Here is a 24,797-nt window from a genome sequence, read left to right on the forward strand (position 1 = left end):
TCGGTAGCACGCACGCGCCTCAAACGAATTACATAATTCGTTCCAGGTTTGGAACTTCAAATAAAAGAGTTTACAAAAATAAATGGCGTCCCGTTCAGGTTCTACTGATGGACTCATCAGCAAAGCTGACCCAGCAAACGTTGCCTTATTAGAAGAGACAAATAGGGGCCGTATACGTAACGTTCTTTCGTACGATTTTGCTCGACACGGCTTTATTAACGAGTGCATCCCCTTGTCCTCTATTTTAGAACGGAGCCAATTGTTTTTTTTCGCAAAAATCGTTTCCTCGCTAATAGATCCGCAACGCGAAATAAAATTGATGTTTTAATCTGAAATTACCATACTGGTCCCTTAAGTTAATCATTTCGTTATGAGTTTAGCGCTCTGGATATTATAAATTATATGACGTTAATGATTCAGAAAAGAAACGTAAAAGATTACCATTAAAGTTTGCAGATACAATAATAAAATTAATTGGATCACATGGCCCGTAATGAGATAAAGGTCTTGTATTGGAAACACGAGTATCTTTCTGATCGGTTTGGATGGAATATAAAATTTAATTAAATCCGAAAGGAATGCACGCTTAATTAAGCCGTTTATTATATTAAACAAGTCTGTAATCAGGCATTAAACCATGTTCCTTGATTTTTAATTAAAACTCAATCAATACCGGATCCTAGGCATGGTAGCGGAAGACTTTTGAAATTCTATTTCGTTTCGATCCACAATGAACCACGAGAATGCAACTGCAAAGGCTCTTAATGCGTTTAATCTCTGAAATCTTGATCTGGAAAAATGCTCTCGAGCGTCTTCTATAATTAATAGTATCGCTTTGTTTAATCTAACGTTCCAAAATTGAGATACGCAGGTGCCACTCACTGTCGAGCCAACGAAATGGCTGACCCTACAATTTACGCGAGTGCCGGTATTTCTCTCGGAAAACGGATCAGCAGTCATCGTAACGCGCCAAATTTTGTACCGAATCTCGAAAATGTCTAGGCCCGGTTACGAACCACTGCAGAGGATTTGTTATCCGGTTTCTCACGATGTTTCTCGAAATTTCGTCCACGTTCGCGGGCAGCTTTTTTGCCGGACATCGGTCGCGAAGAGGAGAGAAAAGGATCCTCGTTTCGCCGTCTGCGAGAGCTCGCAGGTCTTCTCCATCGTGGTCCCCCCCTCCAACCATTCCTTCCTTTCTCACTTGGTCCCCAGTTCTCCTCGAAGCCCGGTGTAACAATGGCCGCCCTCTAATTATCGAAAGACCGCGGCACTTTAAAGAGATCCCGAGAGCCCATCACGGGACCTCCGTTTCGTTCGCTCCTTAAAATTTCTTCCACTCCCCGGGCCCGGCGCTCTCCGGCCCGAACCAACGACGGCGGCAACAAAAACAATAAACGACGCGATCGCGCCTCGTGGAAAATTGGTTTCGCCTCACGGGAGCACCTACCGCACCGTCAGCCATTGACGCGAATTACGACCACCCTTTTGTGCGTGGAAGCTAGAAAAAGCGAGGCGAAACCAGGAAAGAATTTGCCCTCAGCCAAACGACCGACGATACATTGGACGATGCTTCTGGTAAAATGATGCTCCTGTCGATTAATCTCACGGACCACAAGGAGATACACTGCGTGTCATAACTGTAAAAGCACTCTAAAATATTCAATTTTTATATGTTATTAAATAATGAAAAGCAAATACCACATTTGAAATTGTGTTAAGGAACGATATTACAAATAGGGTGGATACCATCGAGACTTGTATACTAAAATTATTATCGAGAGTGATAATGTGTACTGTGAAAGACGTCACTGATACTTATGGAGATATTCGAGAAGTCCAAAGTTTGCAGATGATCAATGAATGAAAAGTTATTAAATAATGAAAAGCAAATACCATATCTGAAATTGTGTTAAGGAACGATATTATAAATTACCCTTTATATGTATTTATATATGTAACCCTTTACATTTTCTGAAAATAAATAACTTTGTAATTTCAAATACCTTATAGTGAATTAAATACATTTTCAAAAACAGAATCTAACAAAACTCTATATATGTAAATTTGTAAATATATTCTTTTATTTGTAAGACTGACCATCTGTCAAAAAGGTTAAACTTTTTTCCACTGTCATATCCTGTTTGACGTACGAAATTTTCGAAAATTCTTGGCTCTAGCGTTGCAAAATATTGAAAAGGACCAATTGTTTGGCAATTTCACTTCTCACCGACAGAATACGATCGGAGCTTACGTATCACGCTCTCGTCGCGGTGGATCAAGACGTTGGCTTCCGGTCAATCGACGTCCCGATCGTAGAAGGGAGAAAAGCCACGCCAATAAAGAGAAAATAGCGGTTCCAGGACGGGGAACGCGTTCGAATGGGCGTAACCCAAGCACGCTCGGTTAGACCTGTTGCTCATTGCTTCCTATTAAATACTCGCACGACCCACGCTGGAAAGGAGTTGGTTTTGCCGTGTTAGCAGCCAATGACTAACGGTGCGGACAGACTCTCTTTCACCCTACGTTTCTTCTTTCTCTTCCTCTTACTCGCTTTCTCGCCCGCCACACCGAATGGAAGTTATGCCCGCGGCCTCGACCGGATGTGCGACGATACCATCGCGCCGATCGTGTTTCCGGGTGGGTCGCTCGCGAAATCTCCGCTCTTTCTCCTTTTTCTCTTCCTTAACCCCTTTCGCCTCTTCCACTTGCTCGACGTTTTGTTGGAAAAGAAATATTCGCCAATTCGTCTCAACCCACGAGTGTAACCGAATTACTGGATTACTGGGTTTAAGAAGAGAATTAACAACCCAGGCCATTTTGTTAATCGTCGCAAACTTTTACACGAGGTACTAAATTACACGAAGATAAAACGATTGAACAATGGAACTCTTAACACGCTGTATCGGTAGTTGTGGACCAAACCCTCCCCTTGATTTTTATTTATGGGGTCATGAAAATACGCTAGAAACAGTAGACCAACTTTTGAAACACAGGAATATTCGCTAGACTCGATTTAATTCGACGAATGGGAAGCTGTATTAGTTTATTTTTTTCCTACATATTGTTGCTCAAGTTTCCAAACGTCGACACTAGAATTACCAACAATTGTAGTGTATTTATTTGCATCAAAATAATTAAAACGATAGCTACGAGAAGAAATGTACAATGCAATGGAAGTAAATATAAATTTTCTAAAATTTAGTTGAGTAAATTGTTTACAATTTTGATTAGAAAGTACGAATGAGTCATTTTGATCGATTCAGTAGTTCTAGTGTTAATGAACGGACTTTGTACCTTTTATCTGAAATTGATTCTGAATCCATTTTCGAAATTATGTTCAATCCATGTAGTAGCCCGTGAACGTGGTAAACGTTTCCTGGGGGTGTCGTTGCCAAGGAAGCCCCCGAAGGGGCCTACCCCAATCTTTTATATCTTGGCGCGACAATGCCGTTACGAGGCTGAAACTGGCTAACCCGTGTGCCGGCCATTGTGCCGGGGAAACATCTGCTCGAAATACAAACCGCTAATAGAAACGCGTAGAAAGGTATTACGAGGTGGTGTTAGACGTTAGACGGACGACAGGAGAAAAAAGGAACGAAACGACGGGGTGGAGTAACATCGAAATTGTGTGAAAAGGCTGGCATAATAGAGAAACAAGGGTAGAATCGCACGATACGCGATACCCGAACAGCCTCCGCCAGGTAATCTCTCTCGTTCTCAGAGCGTTCTTTTATCCTCGAATCGCGAGTACCTTTTGTGTCGACAGAAAGAAATTGTTATGGACGTTCTCGAGACTTTGCCTCACGACTGTGTAATTTCGAAGGAAACGTCCAGTTTCTTTCTCGAGCTCCATTTATCGCGGGGCATCGGTAAACCCTGTAATTTCCCGTTTTCGGACACGCGTGGATCACGCGTTTTAGTCCCGACTCGCAGAAAGCAATTTCCTAGTGATTTCAATGCCGTTTAACGATCAGACGCGACTTTGTGGCTGCGCGTTACATTTTACACGATATCGAAAAGATGAATTCGGTCGAAAGCATCGAAAAGTGACGAGTAATTATTCAACTTGGAGAATAAATTTGTATGAAATTGTTAATCATAATCGTATGATGTTTGCTCCTTTTTTAAAAGTAAATCCTTTGTATATTTTCTTCGTTTCTTTCAGAGTAAGACTAATGTTTTTCGTGTTTGTAATTTTAATAAAATTTTCTTCAAAAACACTTCTGTTTACATGAGGTAAACAAAGTAATACACAATAAATTTGCTTGTGTAAGATTGGGGAGTCCCCAATTCTTTTTTCTTTTCGTTTGGTCTGTGCTCTAGATTTTCTGTTCGAAGTATCGCCACGCGATTGCGTATCAAAGAATGATTGAAACCGAAAGCGTGTTTTACAGTGGTCGTACGATTACGCAGCGCGATCGGTAAGAATTTTAACGATTCGTCCACCGAGACGTACAATCATAAAAGGTCGGAGAATGGACTACGGATTTAAGGCGTCACGGGACCAGAATTAGAGACAGCGAAATAACTTATTTAAGGGAGTGCCCAAACCCGGGAGACCCACCATCATAAACGTTGTCCTCGCCTTATACCTGCGCGGTTTTATTCCACTGTGCGCGCTTAGATTAGACGATTCCTTTGTCAAAGAATCTTATAAACGACTTTGAAGACGTTAATTCTTAGATACGAATAAATATAAAAGCAGTATGCGAGTTCTTGCATCACAAACTACATTATTATCATTAATCCTATATTATATCTTTCGTAATATTTGCGTGTAATTCTGATTCCTCAACTTCGTATTTACGAGAACTGCTTCCACTTTTCTAACTCTTTATCTTCGTACAACTTTGTACAATGATAGTACAGACATCAAATGTATAAGAGATGAACCAAACTAATTTGCAAAAGTTTCGTATAACATAATAGAAGAACAATTAGTAGATTTACCTGTAAAAACGAATGATGCAGCACCGCCAGGTGTTTACCAAGTCGCCACAGGTCAGCTGTCGATACCTGATTCACTGGGCTGGCGCGTCGAATATTTGTGAATGGACCTTTAGGGTATTTTACACGTGCATCCCGGTGACAGCATTATTACGCCGCATTGTCCATAAAGCATTCGGCAATAGGGTCGCGGTATAAATTACGCGATATCATAAAGCTAATGACGTCCCATTAAAGCTCTGCCGCGTGAAATCTGCGCTCTCGAAATTCACAGCAGGCAGTAAACATTTTTACGACGCCCGGGAAAAGGGGGACGAAGACGGGGCGAGAATGGACCGACGAGGTGTACGCTCGACCATAAAACGGGAATCTACAATGAGTTCACATTGTACGCGATCATCTTCTCCCGTCCTGTGTAAACAGCGTTGCGCAACGCGACTTCCGGCGCGGTCGCGGCGTCATGGGCTTCTTATCATCTGGAACAATAACACTTGTATTACTCGTATCGAACGTGCAACACTACTGCGATCGAATCATTTTTTCTTCCTTCAGCTGAAAATGAAAACAGCACGAATCAAACAACTTATTTCTAAAGCGTTGCAACAGAAGGTTGAATAACTTGTATTTTATTCTATATTAATACACTAGCTATCATGCAATATTAAGTGATGATTTTTAAATAATTTGTTTCATGAAAACGATCCAAGATGTATATTCTGAAAGGGGTCAAGTTTAGAACATATATTTTGTTGTTTTTCATTAGCTACCATGCAACATGAACTGAATAAACGATTTGTTTCACGAAAACAATCTAAGGTAATTATTTTAGATAGTGTCGAGTTTAATATATATATGTTGCTTGTACGATGTGTTCTATAGTTTCAAAGTTCGTATTCTTTGGTAACTTCGCGATCCCAACGCGGTGGGAAAAAGGTACAATTTGAATAAATGTTACAGGTGATCTATAGAGTTAATTTGCGGACTCGTTGCATTTAAATTATATCCGTTCGAGTACAGAAAAATTGAACAATTAGTTCCCCAATGTATACTATTTGTCGTATCAGAAGGAAATCTGTCGACATTAACGGATTCAATGCTGTGTGAAATTAAATGGTCGCAAACAAAGCACAGCGCTTGCCCGACGATCGTTCGATACCGGTCGATGGAAACCATCGATCGTCTGGACTCTAATAGCAAGTGACAGGAAAAAAATCCTATAAAGTAGGTGACTTTTGTTTTCGTCGGGGAATAAACGGTGATCGATATGGCATTGATCGCGCCAAGAAGATAATGGATCAACGCGATGGTAACAATTTGTTGAACCGTTCGTTCGTGCGCGATGCTTTCTCGATCATTTGTCCTCCAGCTCGTGTGTTTGCCTCTCTTTCTGCGGATCCGGTGCACCGAATACGTGTATGTATAAGCCGGTCGAGTGTCTGAAACGACAGGCTGTGCAGCCAGACATGATTCCTGCCGTTTGTTCGAGTCATTCCAATAAAATGACGGAATAGTCCTGATCGTGTCGCCTGCCACCGTACCTGTTCTCTAACGAGAAGCACGAGTCGTGAATGGCTGAATAAAATTCGTATTTCTGGCTCCCGAAATCGTGACGAGGCAAGGACCGGAAATGGTCCTTAGATAACACGAACCATACTTGTTCCATTGTGTGTTAATAAAAATATAATTTTGTCACTGTTACAAATATTGACTAATTATTTCGACAAAATAACTTTGATTCGCTTTGGTAATATTTTTCGTGGCTTCGAGGAACGCAGCCCACTGGGGGGCTCGTGCCCCCGTTGAGAATCACTGATAAAAATACCAACCAAATTACTTCTCGAGAGATAAAATAAAATTCGTTTAATAGAAGGTTAAGAAGTATGGTGTTTGCCTGAAAACGAGGATACAAATTGGTAACTACACGAGTCACAAACACCGAGAAAACGAGATTTCCGTGTTCCGTCTTAAATTACTACCTATTTTGGGCCACGATGGCGTTTCTATTCCTAGATCGAATAATTTTCCAGATTCGTGGAATATCGAGCTACGTTGTTTCCGTTTCCCCCGTCGTTTCACGAGGATCGCGCGCGTGTGGAGTGTACATACACGGGACCCCTTTAAAACCGAAAACATATGGCGTACAATTACCAAGTAATGATATATAATTAATGGAATTTGCCCGAGGGGCCCTTCTGGTTGTTACACGGCACGCTTGTTTCCTCGAAAATCGAAGGGAACCGCGCTGCCCATTAGCGGCCGCGGATCCGTCCTTTGAATAAAATTCTCATCGCCTCGATACGTGTGTACTTTCTACGCGGTTCGTCGTTTACGTTTCGCATGCCGCGGGACAATAAAGGCCAGAAAATTGCCGGCACTGCAACATACTAATTTCCAATGTCTCGCGAACGGGTTCGGTGCCACGAAGCTTCCCCTGACCGTCGAACATAAAAATGTCGCCTCTATCGCGACTTTCGTACCTTATTCCCCCTTTCCGCCACCGCTATCCTGGCTGGGTTTTATAAGTAAACACGTTATCGTTAAGGTTTCCTTCTCGCGAAACGCCCTGACGTTCGTATGGGTGGGTGGTGGGAACTCACCGTTCGAAGATTATAACGCGTCGCGAAATACGACGACTGTGGAAATGAATTATAAAAAACGTGTTCCTGAGAAACGTATCGGGCAATTTAGAGGGGACGAGCAGGGGCTTAGATTAGGAAGCAGCATTGGAAACACCTTTCTCGACTACTCGCAATTTAACCTTTTCGTTCCCAGATTACCAAAACGTTCCTAAATTTAATATCGAAATAACAAATCTAATTCACGATCAATAGTGCACTAAGATCAGTTTTTCTTTAATGAACAAATAAACGATTAAAAGTAATGGTTAGTGGAGCCATCAGTTCTTTCAACCATTTCTTTGAATTTTTAATTTTAAAATATTCGAAAATGATGTATTCTATTTCAGCAAAAATTCAATAGGTTTCTAGACAGTATTGTTCATACTTGAACGAATGGCAGGTTTAAAAAACTGATATTGCAGTGGCTGAAATATTAGTGTTATACATATATACATGACAAGGCATCGTAATATAAATAGCAGTCCTCGATAATTTTCGATTAGAGACGTAAACGTATATAATTTTAAAGTACATAATGATTTATGACACCTGACAGTAAACGGATTAATGGACACTTTCGATCGTAAAGAGAATGAGTCTATTAACAGCGACAGAATTATTTAAGACTGAACGTTTCCTGGTAATAAAACTTCCGACATGCAGAAAAATGCTTTAAATAATCTTTATTAGAGTGTTTAACTTAATCAAACGTGCGATCTCTATGTCTTTCTAGCTTTCCTTGGAAGCCAATAAAATAATCGTTCGGGAGTACTTTATTCGCACGATGAAAACGTTTGAGGGAAACGGATATAGCACGACGATAAAACATCCTTCCACTACTGAAATAGTGAGTTCATGGAAGTCGTTAAAAAACTAATATTCCATCTGCTGAGCCGTTCTCGTCGAGATCCGCCCGATAAATAAATGCCACGAACATGACCGGGAGAAAGAATTTCGTAATTGTAATAAGCAACGAACTTTACGAGCCGAGCTCTCGCGAGAAAGATCGGCCCAGATTGCGCTTGAAGAAAAATTTATCGCTCGAACCAAATCTCACCACTATTACTTAACCCAGATTTTATTGCACGCATTATCGCTGGCAACGGCGAACGTATCGGAGAGTTCAATCGATGGTACGTAGCTGCGCGTGACCATAAATCTTCCTCATCGGGCGTTCAAATCACCGGATCCTATTTTCGCGGAGCCTAGGCATTCGTGGCGTTAATTTTAACACCAATTTCATCCAGACCAAATCGACCAATAAACAAAGTAACCGCGTGTTAGTGTTTAGGATACCATAGAGATCATTTTCATCGCGAAAATAATAAAATATTTCTATAATTAACCCCTTGACGTACGATTTCATTCCAAGTAATTTTTCAAACGTACACTATTTAATTTTGTTTAAATTTGTTCGTTGAAGGAATGATCACAAAAAAAGAACAGATTTATCTTACGAATATTTACTTTTAGAAATGTGTTCATTTTAATGTATAAGACTTGATGACGTGTCAGACTCGCCATTGTGGGTATCGAGAGCTTGTATTGATCAGGTCAAGGATATATTTTTAACTTTGGAAATTGAGTTGATTTTGGTAGTATCAACTTGTATTAAGCCCATTCGAATTTCAAACTGAACTATTGCGTGATACTTTTATTAGAATGAAATTTTTCCTGTATCTGCTGAACGATACCGATCGTTAGAGATCCTCGTCACGGCTGATTGCTCGATCGTTTTCAGCTACGCGGACGTTCGCTCTCCAGGATCGAGTCGAGGCACACCCCTCGTACATCAAGTCGGCCTCACGTCGAACTGGTGGATCGACCGATCCACCCACGAAATGAATCACGACCGAGCACAGATAGCATCGAAAATTCACGCGTGGATACGTATCGATCATTCGATCTGTTACACGACGGAAATGATACGGATACACTTTTCCTCGCAATAGAGCTCTCGAAAATGACAGAGAAACAAATTGAAAAATGGAAATTGAAAACAAGTGATAGGTAACTGGAGAACTCTTCGACGAAGCTTGTTCGATAATTCTACCCTACACCAAGATAATTAATGCTTACCGTAATTATTGTTTAGTTGATACAATTTTAACACTAGAACTACCGATTGGTGAAAATGACCCATTTTACTCGACTGGAATTTTTGCATATTTACCGTACTTTTCTGGAAGAGAATGAATAAACCTTTATTTCCATTGCACCATGCATTTCTTCATGTATCTATCCTTTTAATTTCTGTGGTACAAGTAAATATACTACAATTGTCGGTAGTTTTAGTGTTAAAACTTGATACAGAATTTAAGCCCAAACCCAAAAACAATCACGTATGAAATCGGTGAATTCTCAAACCGATTGCAAAAGTGATATTCCCGAAGTCGTAAATTTTTGTATTTTTCGAACACTTTAATCAGCGTTTTTAAACGATATCTACGACACAATAGCGTGGTACGTGTTCGAAAAAGTATCGAATTGCAAATTCACGATATTACATCTTGAATAAAGACATCTGTTAAGATTAATAAGTTCCGGCATTCTGTATAGGACAGCGTAAAGTAAAATAAGTAATAAATAGCCGATACGCGATCTAAAGCGGTACGCTATATATTTGCATTTTACACTATAACTCTACGACGTAGTGTGCAAACGTAGACGTGCGCGAAGATAAATGGAGTCGAGCATGGCGCACCGCGTAATTTCAATGCTGGGCTACTGATTCATTCGACATTGTATTTGTTTCCTATCTGAATAACGTGTGACTGCGAAACCGCATTGTTTATGCGTACATAACCGCGGTATTGTTTCAATGATTAAACCTTACGTTTGCCGCGAATTTTTCAAACGGGTCTCACGGAATTCCGAAACAGGACGAAATTAATGCGTTCGACATAACTCAAAAAGGAAATGTATAGTTAAAATGGGACAAAGGCACGAAATGTGAAAGGAAATCGATAGTAACACGAGTTTAATTTAGTTTCAATTTTAACAGTTGCCATTTTAGACATTTCTATAAATCAACACTTAAGTGACAACAAAGTGCAATATTAAAAATTGCCAGAATACTATTTCTTCGATAACTAATCTCATTTTTAATTTTTTCAAGTGGCACCATATAGTTTTACTATCGATAAATTTTCCTGTATCAGACGAATATAATTGAACTTTTTTTCGTTTGAAATTTTGTTCTGGATGAGATAAACACTATTGCACAAAACAAAGGAAACGTTTGAATCGCAATATTGTTACTTTCATTTCGAACGAATTTCCATTGGAACTAAAAATTGTTCAGAACACGGAAAGGAACAACGTATAGAAATTCATCGATTCTAACACAATGAATTATAACTCATTCATGCTCGATGTTCCATTCTCGCGACAACATGACGTATGGGGGAATGAATACCTTGTAACACTTCGCAGAATTTATCTGAATCATTTCTTACATCATTCTTTTAATAGCACCGGAATTGTACACGAACAACTTCGTACACTTTCCAATACGATACGTGCATGCACGAATTCTCAAAACTTCTCAAACTCTTTTTCGAACTGTACGCGTTCAACATGATTTTTCTAATTCCGCGTTAATCTAGGTTGAAACAGGATTAACATTTTATGTTATCGAAAAACTTAAAAAAATACAATTTTTACAATTTTAATGTCGACTTTTCTTGACTACGTATTACGTATATGTATAACTCGAACTGTTTAATGCCTGAAGACAATCCGAGTTAAACTTGTATGACAGTGCTTTTCTTTATTTTAGTCATTTGAGAACAGGTTGCATCATTTTAAGTAGAATTGTCTAACGAAACTCGTACAAAACCAATTAGCCAGGACAAAAGAAGAAAAATCTTTTATCTTTAATTTATTTATATATATACACACACATTTAAGCAGAAATTAAAAGAAAACATTGTAACAAGGGTTAATGATAGTTGACAGCACCACAACTTAAAATATCAAAGTAAAAATTCGGCCCATGGAGGGTTAAATTGATTCGACGGAGGCTCGTCAAATGAAACGAAACGCAATGTTCAGCCGAAGGGGTTAAAAATCTCCCAGCATGTTTATCTTTATAGTAAAACTACGGATATCTAGATGAAAGTCAGTCGTTTAAATCGTTACGTCAGACGGCGAAACGTTAGAAAAGCCGCCTGCCACCGTTCTTACGATGGAAGGAACGACCGCAAGAAAGACGACACCGCGTGACGGGCGGAAACTGTAATACCTGGAGGATCCGCGAGGGCGACAGACGCCGTTCAGACGGTAGCAAGAGCGAAATTGACGCTTAACCGCGGATCCATGACGCGGTCCGTCGAATATAGATGTACGACGCACGGGGTTCTCGGGGGCAACGGGCAACAGGTAACTCTGAAACTAAAGCAAAGCGAGGGTACGGGGGCCTGAAACGGCCGCGAAACGCGTACGCGGGGAGAGAACGAGCGAAGGAGATCGCGCGAGAGAGTGTTTCCAGGGAGGAGAAGAAAGTAAGAGAGCTCCCGGAGGAGCAAGGAACAGAGAAAGCCGGACGTGGCCGGAGGAAGACGAAAAGAAACCAAGAAAGGTGGGAACCCGGGGGGGAAACCAAGCAAGATGGAGAAAGAAGGGAGGCGGAGGAAGAGAGAGAGAAAGAGAACCGAGGCGAGGTAGGATCGTAGAGGTAACATCGTAGAGGCTGGGACCTGATCCCAAAGGTAGGAGGACTTGGGTTGGCGAGGCCAGTCCATCGCGGGCCCTCCTCTCGACCGAACGCGCTTTACTTTCTGCCCGCTCGTTCAAATTCCCATGTGCACCGCGGTGTTCACGTCGGACTGCCCTAACCCCTCGGAGGTGCCAGTGCTCTCCTACCTCTCCCGGTGACGGTCCCCGGTGCCCGACTGTTGGTGGTGGTGGTTGTCACTCCGTGTCGCTGGTGGTGGTCGCGTTACCTTGAACACCGAGTTACGTCGCGCACCTTGCACAGTTACCCTCTGCTCTAGTTCCGGCGCGCTCCTTGGAGCCATCGTTCGTTCCAAGGATACTCGATCCGATTCACCGAGTACATTTTCGCGAGATCGGTGATGCCAGGACTACGAGACAACCCTCTGCACCTGTCCGTAGCGAGGCAGGGGAAATCGATCATGAAATTTTAATTACACCGGGGGCGATAATCTGCGTCGATCGCCTCGAAGGCCGAGGGCAGGAGAACGGGCCCAGCCAGCTGGTAACGTTCGTCGGAAGCGGCATACAAATTTCAGCCCCGGAATAAAAAGCCCGTGGTTCCCGCGCCGTCTGAAAAGCGCGAGGCGCGCGCTCGCGTACCGGCTACAAACGTTCGAAAAAACTGACAAAAGGGAATAATAAAGGCGGAATGGGACAATAAGAACCGGTAGCACGCCCCGGGAGGGGTTGACCGGTGAAAAGGAATTCCTCTTCGTTAAGTTGGCTTCGACGAGGAGCACCGATGGAAAGAGAAAAAGAACGCGGCCCGCGCGCAGGAACGCTTACTTCTCGTGACTGCGAACGAGCGATCGATCACGGTCTCGCCGTTGATCCCGCGATCTTGACGCCGCGATCGCCGGACTTTTAACGCCGGCGATGATGAGCCGATCGATAAATCCTCGCCACGTAATCGTTAGCAGCGGCCACGCCGGTACGATAAGGCAGCATCCTCGCGTGAGCACCGCGCCGATTCAATAATAACGTCGCGTGAGCCGTATCGTCGATCGGCGGAGAAGCTCCGCCGCGGAGCGCAACTGGGCGTCGATCATCGCGATCGTCTTTTTAATTAGCGTCTATTTGCCGACGACGCACGGATGAGCGCGTCGTTTCTGGGTCCCACGTTGAAATCGCGAGCAACGCGAGAGCTACGTCGACGGAAGAGGAATTAACGAACGGTTTCGGGCACGCGATGGCCACTCGAGGCGATGTGCTCGAGAACGTATAGACACATCAACCGACTGGACGCTCCTTACCGCTTAGTCACCGCCGACGGAGCCGGGGTTTCGAGTATTTGGCGATCGCAAACACTCGCCGGACCAGTTAAGCGGAGCAAACACTTTACAGTTTCCAAATGTTGGCCTTGCAGTTTTGACTCCTTCGCGCGTCTTTGTTTCGACTTGGACGAGAACGCCTCGCGAAAGGAAACCGCGATTCAGCGTTTCGAACGATCGAGAACGAGCCCTCGCGACGAGGATGACCGACGTCGTTTCCAGAGTCCCCGTGACAGACTAGAATCGGAAACAGTGTTGTGATTACGAGTGACAGGGGGAGAGAACCGTGCGAGAAATCGTCCGTTGCATTGCTCGAGGACCGTGAAACGCATCCCGTGCCACTGAAACGACGAACTTCCGACGCGACGTCCGGTCGGCTTGACTGCGGAAGCGTGAAACTCGTCGCGTGCACATCCGTTTTATGAATTCAATAAACAAGGGGATTGTGATGTAAGAGATGCGTCGTGGTGACATCGCGGCAACCGCGATAGCCCTTCTGATTCTTGGGCAGATCCAGGGACCACGGCAAACGAGGTAAGACATCTTTGTTCGCGGTTGTGGGACCTTATAATGTTTCTCGTTGACCCTCGTGTACTGGGTGTTCCAGGTTTCAACGGGCAAACTTTGTAGATTTATTCTGTGGGCGTAAATGTTACATAAACGTGGGTCGTTTAACGCTAGAACTATCGACGATTATGGTGTATTTATTTGTACCAAAGAAATTAAAACGATAGATACGAGAAGAAATTTATAATACAATGGAAGTAAATATTCATTTTCTTATAGAAAATTACGGTAAATTTGCGAAAATCCAGTTGAGTTTTCTACCATTTTTATTAGAAACTATGAATAGGTCATTTTGGCCACTTTGGTAGTTCTAGTGTTAAAGATTTAGCGATAAGCTATGATAAAAATATGGAATATGAAGAGTATCTCGCAGTTATTTTGATATAATGTGGGAATAGATTCATTATAATTGACATTATTATTTTAATTTATTATCAGTCAATGTAAATTTGTTACTGTTTCCGTAGTACTTCGTATTTTTATTATAACTTTTTATGAAGACTATAAACGATCTATATAACACTGGTCTCTTATTTATGAACATACAATATCCTAACAAAATTTGACTATTTAAACCTGGAACAATCTGCGTGCAATCGAGTATCTTCTATCGTTAAAAAGTGTTTATTACCGATTTAAACATATGTTTATTTAATAACCGAGGTGCCCGATAAGCCCTACAACGAAAGTTGTAATTACGTATGCTATGAACAATAGCATAAGAACACTACTATTATGAAGAATTTTATTTATTTTTAATGGAGGGCAATTCTTAAATTTTATGAATGAATTTGTCTGAGTTTCTACAAATACCACAATTCTACTAATTTAATTTTTTTCCACTTGCATTTTATAGCTGTTGCGAAAGATAGCGAGCATTTATGCTATTCACTGAAAAGTGCCTCGTTATTTGTACGTTCTTTTTCAGCATACTTTTATTACCGATGTTGTATATCACTTGTGCTCAATTTAAAAACTCTCGAGAAACGTAGAGTGGTAGTTAACCTTATTCTTATTTAGAATAATAAATTACCTGGCCAAGTATGCACCCCATTTGAAATTAATTATATTTTATGTTCCATTTGGAAGGCCACCTGTATTTTACGATACGAGACTTTTATCTCATTACTGCTCTTGTGATCCAATTAATCGCATTATCGTATTTGTAAACTGCCACGATAATTTGTTAAATTTGTTCTGTGGATCGTTATTATCGTTCATATTTAAATTACCTAGAGCGGTAAACTGCAAAGTATACGATTAACTGAATTAAGTTTAACTGCCGCGACGAGCACTACAAGCGCATCATTTCAAATTTGTTTTTTATTTGTGTATTTAAAGGATGAATCCCTGTTAATATCAACAATAATATATTTGAAAGTTTATCGTATTCGCTCCACCAAACGCAATCGTCGCCATTTAAAAGTAAAACAACGAGTACTCGATTATCTTTTATAGTTTTCGATCGCTCTTATCGGAAGACCCGTTACAATAGCGTTTCGTACCTCAAAGATACAATTACTTTCGCTCAGCTTCCCGTTATCGCGCGTCCGATCGAAAACTCTATGCGACTGGTTGTATAACTTAAAACGAGCCAGTAAAGTATCCAACAACGGTCACCGATCGAAACTCAATCTGGACCAATAATAGCTTATTTATGTTCAAGTTCGCGTTCCGTAAAAACCCACGGAAACAGTTCTTTAACGATCGCTAACCGTAACCCGGCGTTCCACGAACGAGGAACCACCGCCGGGAGCATTAGCATTTGTTGACAGCTCATTCATTTGCATCCAGGTAATCGAAACCAACCCCTGTCACCGTGCACGTGAGGGCACAGTCGAAAAGATCGCGACTTTATCATCACGGGGTTCGTGTTACCCTCGTGACGCGTACTTCTATCTCGTCGATGCCAGAGGGGTCGCGTAGATCTTCTATAAAGTAGCTTTCCGTGTTGTCGGGTAACAATATTCACAAAGACGCGCCCCCTTTTGTAAAAGAAGACGACCCCGAATAGGAAAAGAGAGCGACCGCCGGCACGCAACGGGGCCCAACGAAGCGAGGCGATCGCGTTGGCCTCGAGGGATCCAAAAAGAAGGGACCACCTCGATCGAGATTTGGTTTCGTCGCGGAGACTCAATCGTTCGCACTTCACCGGTAGATTCGACCCGAGATAAAGATAAACGACCTATCCTCGAAGGCTGTTGTAAAAAAATCGACCGATTCGCTACAGGGTTACGCCACGGGGTTGGAACGTTCCGTCTCGAGACAAAATTTTTGTTGTTTTCTGAAACTATATATATAGAAACAATACAACATTTCTTTGGAGATTTTTTGTTCGTGTAATGTGCATGTCAGACTCCGTGACGCGGGGGCCATTTTTCACTTTGTTACCCGTGACGTGTGCCGCTGGTATATAATTATTTTCTGGCAGTCGACAATATTTTAAAGGCAATATTCCACTCGTCCCAAGACCAGTCGTTACACTGTCGTGTATGCACACGTTTCATTTATTTATTTATTTAACGTCTTTATTGCGCAAACCAACGACATAATACACGTAACGCAAACATAACACGTGTATGATTGAAAAGAATTTTCAAAATATAAAATGCCATAGGTACCTTGAGCATTTTCCTCTGACGCGAAAATTTATACAATCCTCCGTTAGTTTGTTATTTTTTAAAGGCTTTAAAGGAAAATTGATTTCTATTTGCTAATTTGGTAAAAATCAACATTAAGTGAAATGATTCAGTTGAGATTGATAGTCCACTTAAAAGGTAAGATAGACAGTTCTTACGAAAACATCAAAATTTGGTGCAATATTATTTTCAAAATTGAAGAAGGATATGGACTAGTTAATCTTTATTTTCCAAACGTTTTCTTTACATGCAATACGCGACAAGACCACGTGTTTGACGTGAAGATTCTTCGAGGGATTCCGAAAATAATAAATTAAAAGTACCATTGGTACTCGTTGGTCAAAATTGCGATTCTCAGTCGCAAGTTTTAAGACCGTTATTGCCGCGCCTAACGTGATAAACGCATTAAAGTGGACGAAGGGGTTGGATCGAAGAAAGAATGCACCGGGAGGCATACGCATGTGGGGCCACAGCATCGCGTCGACGCGTGCTGGAAGCCCGTCACACCTTGTCAAACTTCCATAGCCATGCAATGAAATTTGATGCACGGCCCAATGTTCTTGCGTATGATAAATTTAGACAGCTCCTTGAAAATCGTGCAGTAAATTACGACCCCCTTCGGTGCATCCTTTCGATGTTTACACGTGTCTGGCAGCGACCACGCGTGCATTAACAAGGCGGCATTCTTTCTGGACTGCACGCAAAATCCACAATATTTTTTAAACCACAGTTTTATTATCATTCTCATTATTTAGAAACAAAGCAGATGCTAAGGGCAGCTAAGAGTAAAATTACGTATTTACGAATAAAATAAATTTTTATTCCCTGGAATTTAGCTCGCAATTTATGCACAAAGGGTTAAGGGCGCAAAAATGATGGTTGCAGCTCGTAAATAAACAATTTTTACCAATAGTAATCAGGAGAGGTGTGGAGATAACGCTCGTACGGGGAACGCGAGATGAAAAATGTTGAGAAACACGGCGTTAAACCACAGGTGCAGATCGACGCGTCGTGTATCTTGCAGAAAATCGGCACTTTGAGTCGGGTTTCAATTTTATCACGGCCGCAATTAGATCAAGATAGAAACGCCTGCGCGAATTTTTGCATGTTTTCCCGACAGCCGAGGCGCTCGTGGAAACCGGCTCCCAAACTCACGCGAGTCGAGACGCGATTATTACGACGCAGGCTATTAAATTATTAAGAGAAGTAATTATCATTACCTCCGACAGCTCGCCGCGGCGAGGATGAAATACTGTCATTGTAATTTCGCGCGCGTTTACGTAATGGCGGCGATCGGTCAGTATCTACGGGGGAGAGGCTGACGCTCGGCTCTAATTACAACTCACGGTGAAATGAAATTTTTACATAACGCACCGGCCGCCACGCCGGTCGAATTTAATTATTTCGCGGACGCCCCGAGAAGGTACGCCACGATTTTACGAGCGTCTTGTTACCGGGGCTTCGTTAACCTCGCATCACTTGGCCGTTGCTGTCAGGCAACATTGCGTGTTTCTTGTCAGATTCAATTTTTCCCGATTCAATTTTCTGTTTGCAACCTTGAGTCTCCCATTGTACCATTCACCAGTGCTGGACCTAGGTGAAAACCTAGGCAGTTGCTCGGAATAAGGACTTCTTAAAGATATTGGATCATAGAACCATTCAATTCAATTTTCTGTTTGCAATTCGCATTGCACCATTCACCAGTGCTGAGTCTACGTGAAAACTGAGGCAGTTGCTCGGAATAAGGACTTTTTAAAGGCATTGGATCGTTCCGTTTCTCTTTTTAGGGACCACAAAATTGCAGAAAAATAATTCCAGGCATTTAACTGTGCAATGCAGAGCAAGTGAACGAGTTTCGTATTGATCAGACTCGATGTCAAGATTTGGGCGCGCTTTTCAAGAATTTCAGTTTTGTTGCTCGAAACGACGTCGTCCATCTTAGCATCTACAGATGTGCTCTAACAAGATGTTACACATGCTTGAAAAGTGTCGGCGTGTACATCGATTTATCATCGATTGACACTGTCGACCATCTTGGGGCTGCGACCTGTCACGATGCGGAACGCGATACGAAAATAAACCGTCATTTTGTCTTCGAGGACATGTTCTGCCACGCTGTTACGATCACACTTGAGGCTGCTCGATGAAAAATTGAATTCCACAACGGTGTACGATCTTTTTACTATTTTATTTTTTCGCGTCAACTCGTCACCCAGTTATGATAGTGTTTATAGAAGAAATCACTACTGATATTTATTTTTTTATTTACTGTCATTATCTATCAATGCCACGTCCAATCAATTTCAGTTGAATGATACAAAGAAAGCGTTTCAGAAATTCCTGTAGCATTCTTGGGTCACGATAACCGACGATTATGAGCGTTATGGCTCTTCGTAAATCCTTCGAATTAACGAGGGACTAGAGAAGAATTCGAGAAATAATAGTATACCGAGCTTCTGACGATCGATCATAATCCATGGCTGTTCAAGGGCCCATTAATAAGGATCCAAATTGAGTGAAACTCGGGGTAGTTAACAGAACTGTGACCTAAATTATGGTTCTTAATAGTGTGCGGGCAAAGTGGTAACGAGAGTGGAAAAGTCATTCGTTTGTTAAATAGTCTCGTCTAAAACGATCCTGTCCACGTTGTTCCGTTTGACCTATGTTGTCTGGCCATACAGTGGACGTTACTTTTATAAGAACATTATTGTATCGAATGAAAACTAAAGGCAAGTGTTTTGATAATATAATAAAATGAATGTGACAAATAACAAAATTGACTTTATCAGTAGCAAACGTCTCTTATAGAAATTTTGTCCGCCAGAGTCGACGAAGTAATTCATAACAAAAACAATTAATCTCAAGTATGTTCAAAACAAAAAATATTGAAATACCTTACAAAAAGTGATGGGTGTTCCTCAGACCGACGTCGAGATTACCTGTAACAAAGAAAGCAAAGTGGTTAGTATCGAGAAAAATTTATAAAAATCGATGTGTTATATTAAAGGGATGCCTTGGTAGGCCATTCGAGAGAAATAATCGTTTAATTAGCGCCGTGAGATTTTTATTACCGCGGGCCTTTGAATTCGCGTGGCTTTCATGGAGCACCGCACGAAAGTTTTGCGGGCAGGTTTACTGTTTCAGGACCGACCGCACGGCCACAGAGAGGATGTCACGGCGTTTCCACCGTATCGACGTTGGAAAGAAAACGAGAAATTAATCCTGGAGAACGTACGGTGCGACATTACTCACGCATCGTACTTTCTCCGTGGTGTAATCAATATTTATGCGATCGATGTGAATGGGATTAATTAAGATTCAAATGAAAATTTCGCGTTACCTCGCGCCGAGAAAGGTACGAGCTTAATCAAGCCGCGAATTTATTAAACGCGACGACGCTTAAAAATCGCGCTTTGGTTGTAACCGTTACGCCGTGACAAATTGCACGAAAAGAAACACGCGAAACGCCTCGCAATTTATACGAAGTAATATTCGTGTAATTGCAACCGTAACTCGAGACGCGTAATTGTAACTTTAAACGAACGGAAAACGAAAATAACATCGTCTGATTTGCTAAACGCTTCCCCCGACACAGGGCGTTCACCTCTGGAAGGATGAAAGAAGATTTTTAATTTAGAAAAATTATCAATCAGTAGAGTGGAAACTAATTAACTGTATTATCTATAATCAATAGGTGATCCAGCAGGTGGCAGTCGGTTACTTTGTTTTATCATCAGAAGTGAAATTTATGATTATGTTTTGTCTTGTTACTCCTGACAGTATTAACCCCTTCAGGGATGAATTGTAAAAAACGAATTAATATTCTAAATGGTATTATTGGAAAATTGTTACCTCTATAATATAGTATTTAACCTTTTGGAAAGAGTAAGAAGATAACTTTTACACCTTGTGTAAACGATCCCTGGATGATACTCGCTAATGAGTCCACGGCAAAAGGAGCAGGTAACACTGACGCCGTTGGGCACTAAAGGAAGCTTTATAGCCACGATACTTTTCGTACGAATCCCCCCCTACGGTAGCGTTACAGCAGGGGCTGTCCTTTTGCAAATTTCTTCGCCGAGAATCGACCGATCGCGCGGCTCGGCGGTCTTCCAATAAGCGTCCGCCATAGACGATGAAGACACGAACTCTACTACCGAACCGAACTCACTGAATGGTATTACTACTCTTCGCGGCAGGGGGGCCGAGTCGGGCTTACTTTACACCGTCGGATCTTAATTTAACGCCGGGTCCCTCACCAGCCGCCACGACATCGAATCGGCCTCTCGTTCGACCGTGTTCCGCTGCAATGCACCCCGATCCGTGCTTTCAGAAACACGAAAGAAAGTACAGTGCGTATCATAAATACAATGAACGAAATTTTTGTTAAAACCTCACCGTTCTGAAACCGACAGCCCAAAACGGCCATTTTTTTCTACGAGAGGAAACGTCCTCGTTGAATTTGGGACAGCAGAAATTTATTTTAAAATTACTTTTATATTTCCAACGTGCAATCGTGGGTGGAACCTAAATGTTTGTGCAAAGGCAGCAGTGAATTATTCATATATAGGATGTTCGGCTACCCCTGGGAAAAATTTTAATGGGAGATGCCAGAGGCCAAAATAAGATGAAAATTAAGGATACTAATTTGTCGATTGAGATTTCGTTAAAAAGTTGTAGAAACATTTCCGGCCATACAGTATATTTTCGGTAAAGAATTTTTTTCTCGGAAATGGATTGGATTTCGGGGGCATGTCTATTGACCAAAAATGATTGAAATTGACCTCCCTAGATAAAAATATTTTTTTTAGAACGATTTGAAATTTTTCATTTTTGTCGAAAAATTTAGGCACCTACCCCCTGTCGATTTTTCTTAAAAATTCGTTTTTCATTTGTAGTAATTTTGTTTGACGCCCTACAGAAAAGTTGTCTAATACTTTTTTGTAGGTACCCATGGGCTCTACTTCAGAAAAAAGTTTCATTGAAATATATTCACAATTGTAGGAGTTATGGTTGTTTGAAAATTGGACCATTTTTATGAGGTTTTTCTCATTTTTCGGGGTCAAGGCACAACTTTTCGAATATTTTTGCGATTTGTACATATTCTCCGTCAAAATACGCGTAGTTTGCTTTTTTAAACATCAAAATCGTCCAATCCGTTCAGGAGTTATGACGTTTTAAAGATTCGCATGAAATTTCCGGGTTACATTTCTGGCCAGAAATTATATTTTCGGTAAGGAATTTTTTTCTCGAAAATGGTTAGGATTTCGGGGGTATGTCTATTCACCAAAAATGATTGTAATCGACCCCTGCAATTGAAAATAATTTTTTTAGAACGATTAGAAATGTTTTAATTTTGTCGAAGAATTTCTCACCTTCTCGAATTTTTTTTTCAAAAATGCGCAGGATTTCGAGGGTATATCTATTCACCAAAAATGATTGTACTTGACCTCCGCAGTCGAAAATAATTTTTTTAGAATGATTTGAAATTTTTCATTTTTGTCGAAAAATTTAGGCACCCTGTCGATTTTTCTTAAAAATTCGTTTTTCATTTTTAATAAATTTGTTTGACGCCCTACAGAAAAGTTGTCTAATACTTTTTTGTAGGTACCCATGGGCTCTACTTCAAAAAAAAGTTTCATTGAAATATATTCACAATTGTAGGAGTTATGGTTGTTTGAAAATTGGACCATTTTTATGGGGTTTTTCTCATTTTTCGGGGTCAAGGCACAACTTTTCGAATATTTTTGCGATTTGTACATATTCTCCGTCAAAATACGCGTAGTTTGCTTTTTTAAACATCAAAATCGTCCAATCCGTTCAGGAGTTATGACGTTTTAAAGATTCGCATGAAAATTCGGGCAGACATTTCAGGCCTCAGATTATATTTTCGGTAAGGAATTTTTTTCTCGAAAATGGTTAGGATTTCGGGGGTATGTCTATTCACCAAAAATGATTGTAATCGACCCCTGTAACCAAAAATAATTTTTTTAGAACGATTTGAAATTTTTTTTTTCACAGAAAAATCAAGGCGCCTACTCGAATGTTTTTTTTTCGAATCTTTAAGATTTCGCGAGTAAATTCGTACCAATTTTAAGGGAACTTTAATTTTGTCCCTTCATACAAAATTTACACGTTCAACTAACGTTGTACTCAAAGATTTCGTAGATGAAGAATTCTTAAATGAATTTAATCGAAATCTGCGTCCCTTGGTGACTTTGCCCTTGTCAGGAGCTCCGGTATGGCCGCCCAGGAAACAAGGGGCAGGGGGTGGCTCCATAAACGAGCCGCGCGTATATCTCGGGGCACGAAGTCGCGAATCATCGAATAAAATGGTCGCGACGGTGGATAAGAACAAAGCCTCGCGAGGGACCCCGGGGTCCTTGAGGTGTTCCAAAGAGTATATTGAATTCCGCGTGTCGTCGCCGCCGCCGCGGTCTCCGGCAAAGATCCCCGCAGACGACGTCGCGCCGCGCACAAAAACCGACACGCCGTGGTATCCGTGGAACTGGAGGATACGAAAAGGGGAAGGGAAAGGGCGGCGACCACGCGATGCGAACGAAAAGAAAGGTAGAACCGGCGAAAAAAGCTTCGGCGAAGATCCAATTAAAATAACCAGTGGTCAGGAGACGTCGCCCGAAAGAAGTATAATGAGAGGAGGAGAGGCAAAGGACGAAGCAGGAGGGAAAACGCGGGGAGTAACTGGCCAGGGGGAGAGTGAAAGAGAAAGAGAGAGACACAAAGGGCGAAACGAATCGCGGTCGTCGAATAAAGGAACCCTTTTCGAGACGGAGAGGAAGAGACACTGGGCACAAAGCGCCATTAAAATATCTCTAAGTGCCTCGGGAACTGCTCCGTGGACGACGGGGCATGAAAGATGCCCCGGGTATGCCCCGCGTTTTCGCGATTCAAATTGAGCAAACGCGCAGAAGAAGCTGGCCACTCGTGGCCCCATTCGGGGATAATTGATCGTGGAACCCTAAAACTTCTAAAACTCTCTTCCTTTTGTTCGGTGATTCGAGTTTTACGATTGTCTCGCGACGATTATCGCTGAACTATAACTTTGGGGGGCAGGATTGGTATTGCAGGGGAATTAATCTCGATCTTACCCAACTTGGTCACCTTAACGCGTTGACTGTTGGACCAAAACTGTGATTTTAGACAATTGTCATTAATTGTTAAAATTCATGAATCCTATTCAAATTTATTTTCTTTAACATTTCAGCTTGAGATTTAATTGTTTTAGTTCCAATGTAAAAAGTCTTGTCATCCATATATGGATAATGTGGTAATCAAAGTGTTAAATATTTTATCACTTTTTAGTGACAGAAAAAAGTATCAAAGGAAACATTTGTTTGGAATAACTTTAAATAAATGTCTCTCTTGGTAAGGATAAAGTATTTCGAGAAGCATTTTTCTCATTCTACCATATAATACGGGTTTTTTTCTTCTGATAGCCCGAGGACCCCTGCCAATATGTTTACAGGCCCCCCAGGGGTCCGTGGACCCCAGTTTGAGAAACGCTGGTCTAGGCGATAGTCTAATCGGCTGATCTCATCCTCGTCATTAGCTTCGTCACGTTCAAGCTACTACCTCATCTTATTAACCCTAAAATAGTATAGTGGGATATCGTGTACGCCTCTCGTTTTTATCAGCAATTTATTTTCACTTCCCATAAAGTGTGCTTGTGCCTTGATTACGAATAAACTGTCGGGTAGAAAATTGTTCTTGTCATTTGATTTTTAGCTTTTAATAATTTCACGTAAATAAAATTACGTATATAGTCTCAACAAGAAGTATGGATGTAGTATTTCTGAATTACGCTTGTTAAATTACGAATTTATTAGTCAGTAATATAAATATTATTTTTGAGAAAATGGCAAAAATGAAATCCTTTCTCACGAGACATAATTACATTTAATAGGGGTAAATCGATTGCAAATATGTATATGTTTTTGACTTAATCTTTGTAAACCTCTTTTCACACAAACAAATTAGCGATGCAACTATGAAATGTATGACATTTAAGAACT

At 41.3% G+C, this 24,797-nt stretch overlaps 1 protein-coding gene across 1 annotated transcript in view; it reads left to right on the plus strand.

Moving 5' to 3' along the window:
• The first annotated feature begins 12,491 nt into the window (after nucleotides 1-12,491).
• The window catches only part of LOC143349963 (protein Wnt-7b), a 92,001-nt gene continuing 79,695 nt past the window's right edge, over nucleotides 12,492-24,797 (plus strand). Inside the window, exon 1 of the mRNA XM_076781650.1 lies at nucleotides 12,492-14,092. Within this exon, the coding sequence (XP_076637765.1) occupies nucleotides 14,016-14,092 (77 nt within the window). The 5' untranslated portion in view covers nucleotides 12,492-14,015. The remainder of the gene's footprint in view (nucleotides 14,093-24,797) is intronic.

Source organism: Colletes latitarsis, chromosome 14 (assembly GCF_051014445.1).
Source record: "Colletes latitarsis isolate SP2378_abdomen chromosome 14, iyColLati1, whole genome shotgun sequence".
Lineage (NCBI taxonomy): Eukaryota > Metazoa > Arthropoda > Insecta > Hymenoptera > Colletidae > Colletes > Colletes latitarsis.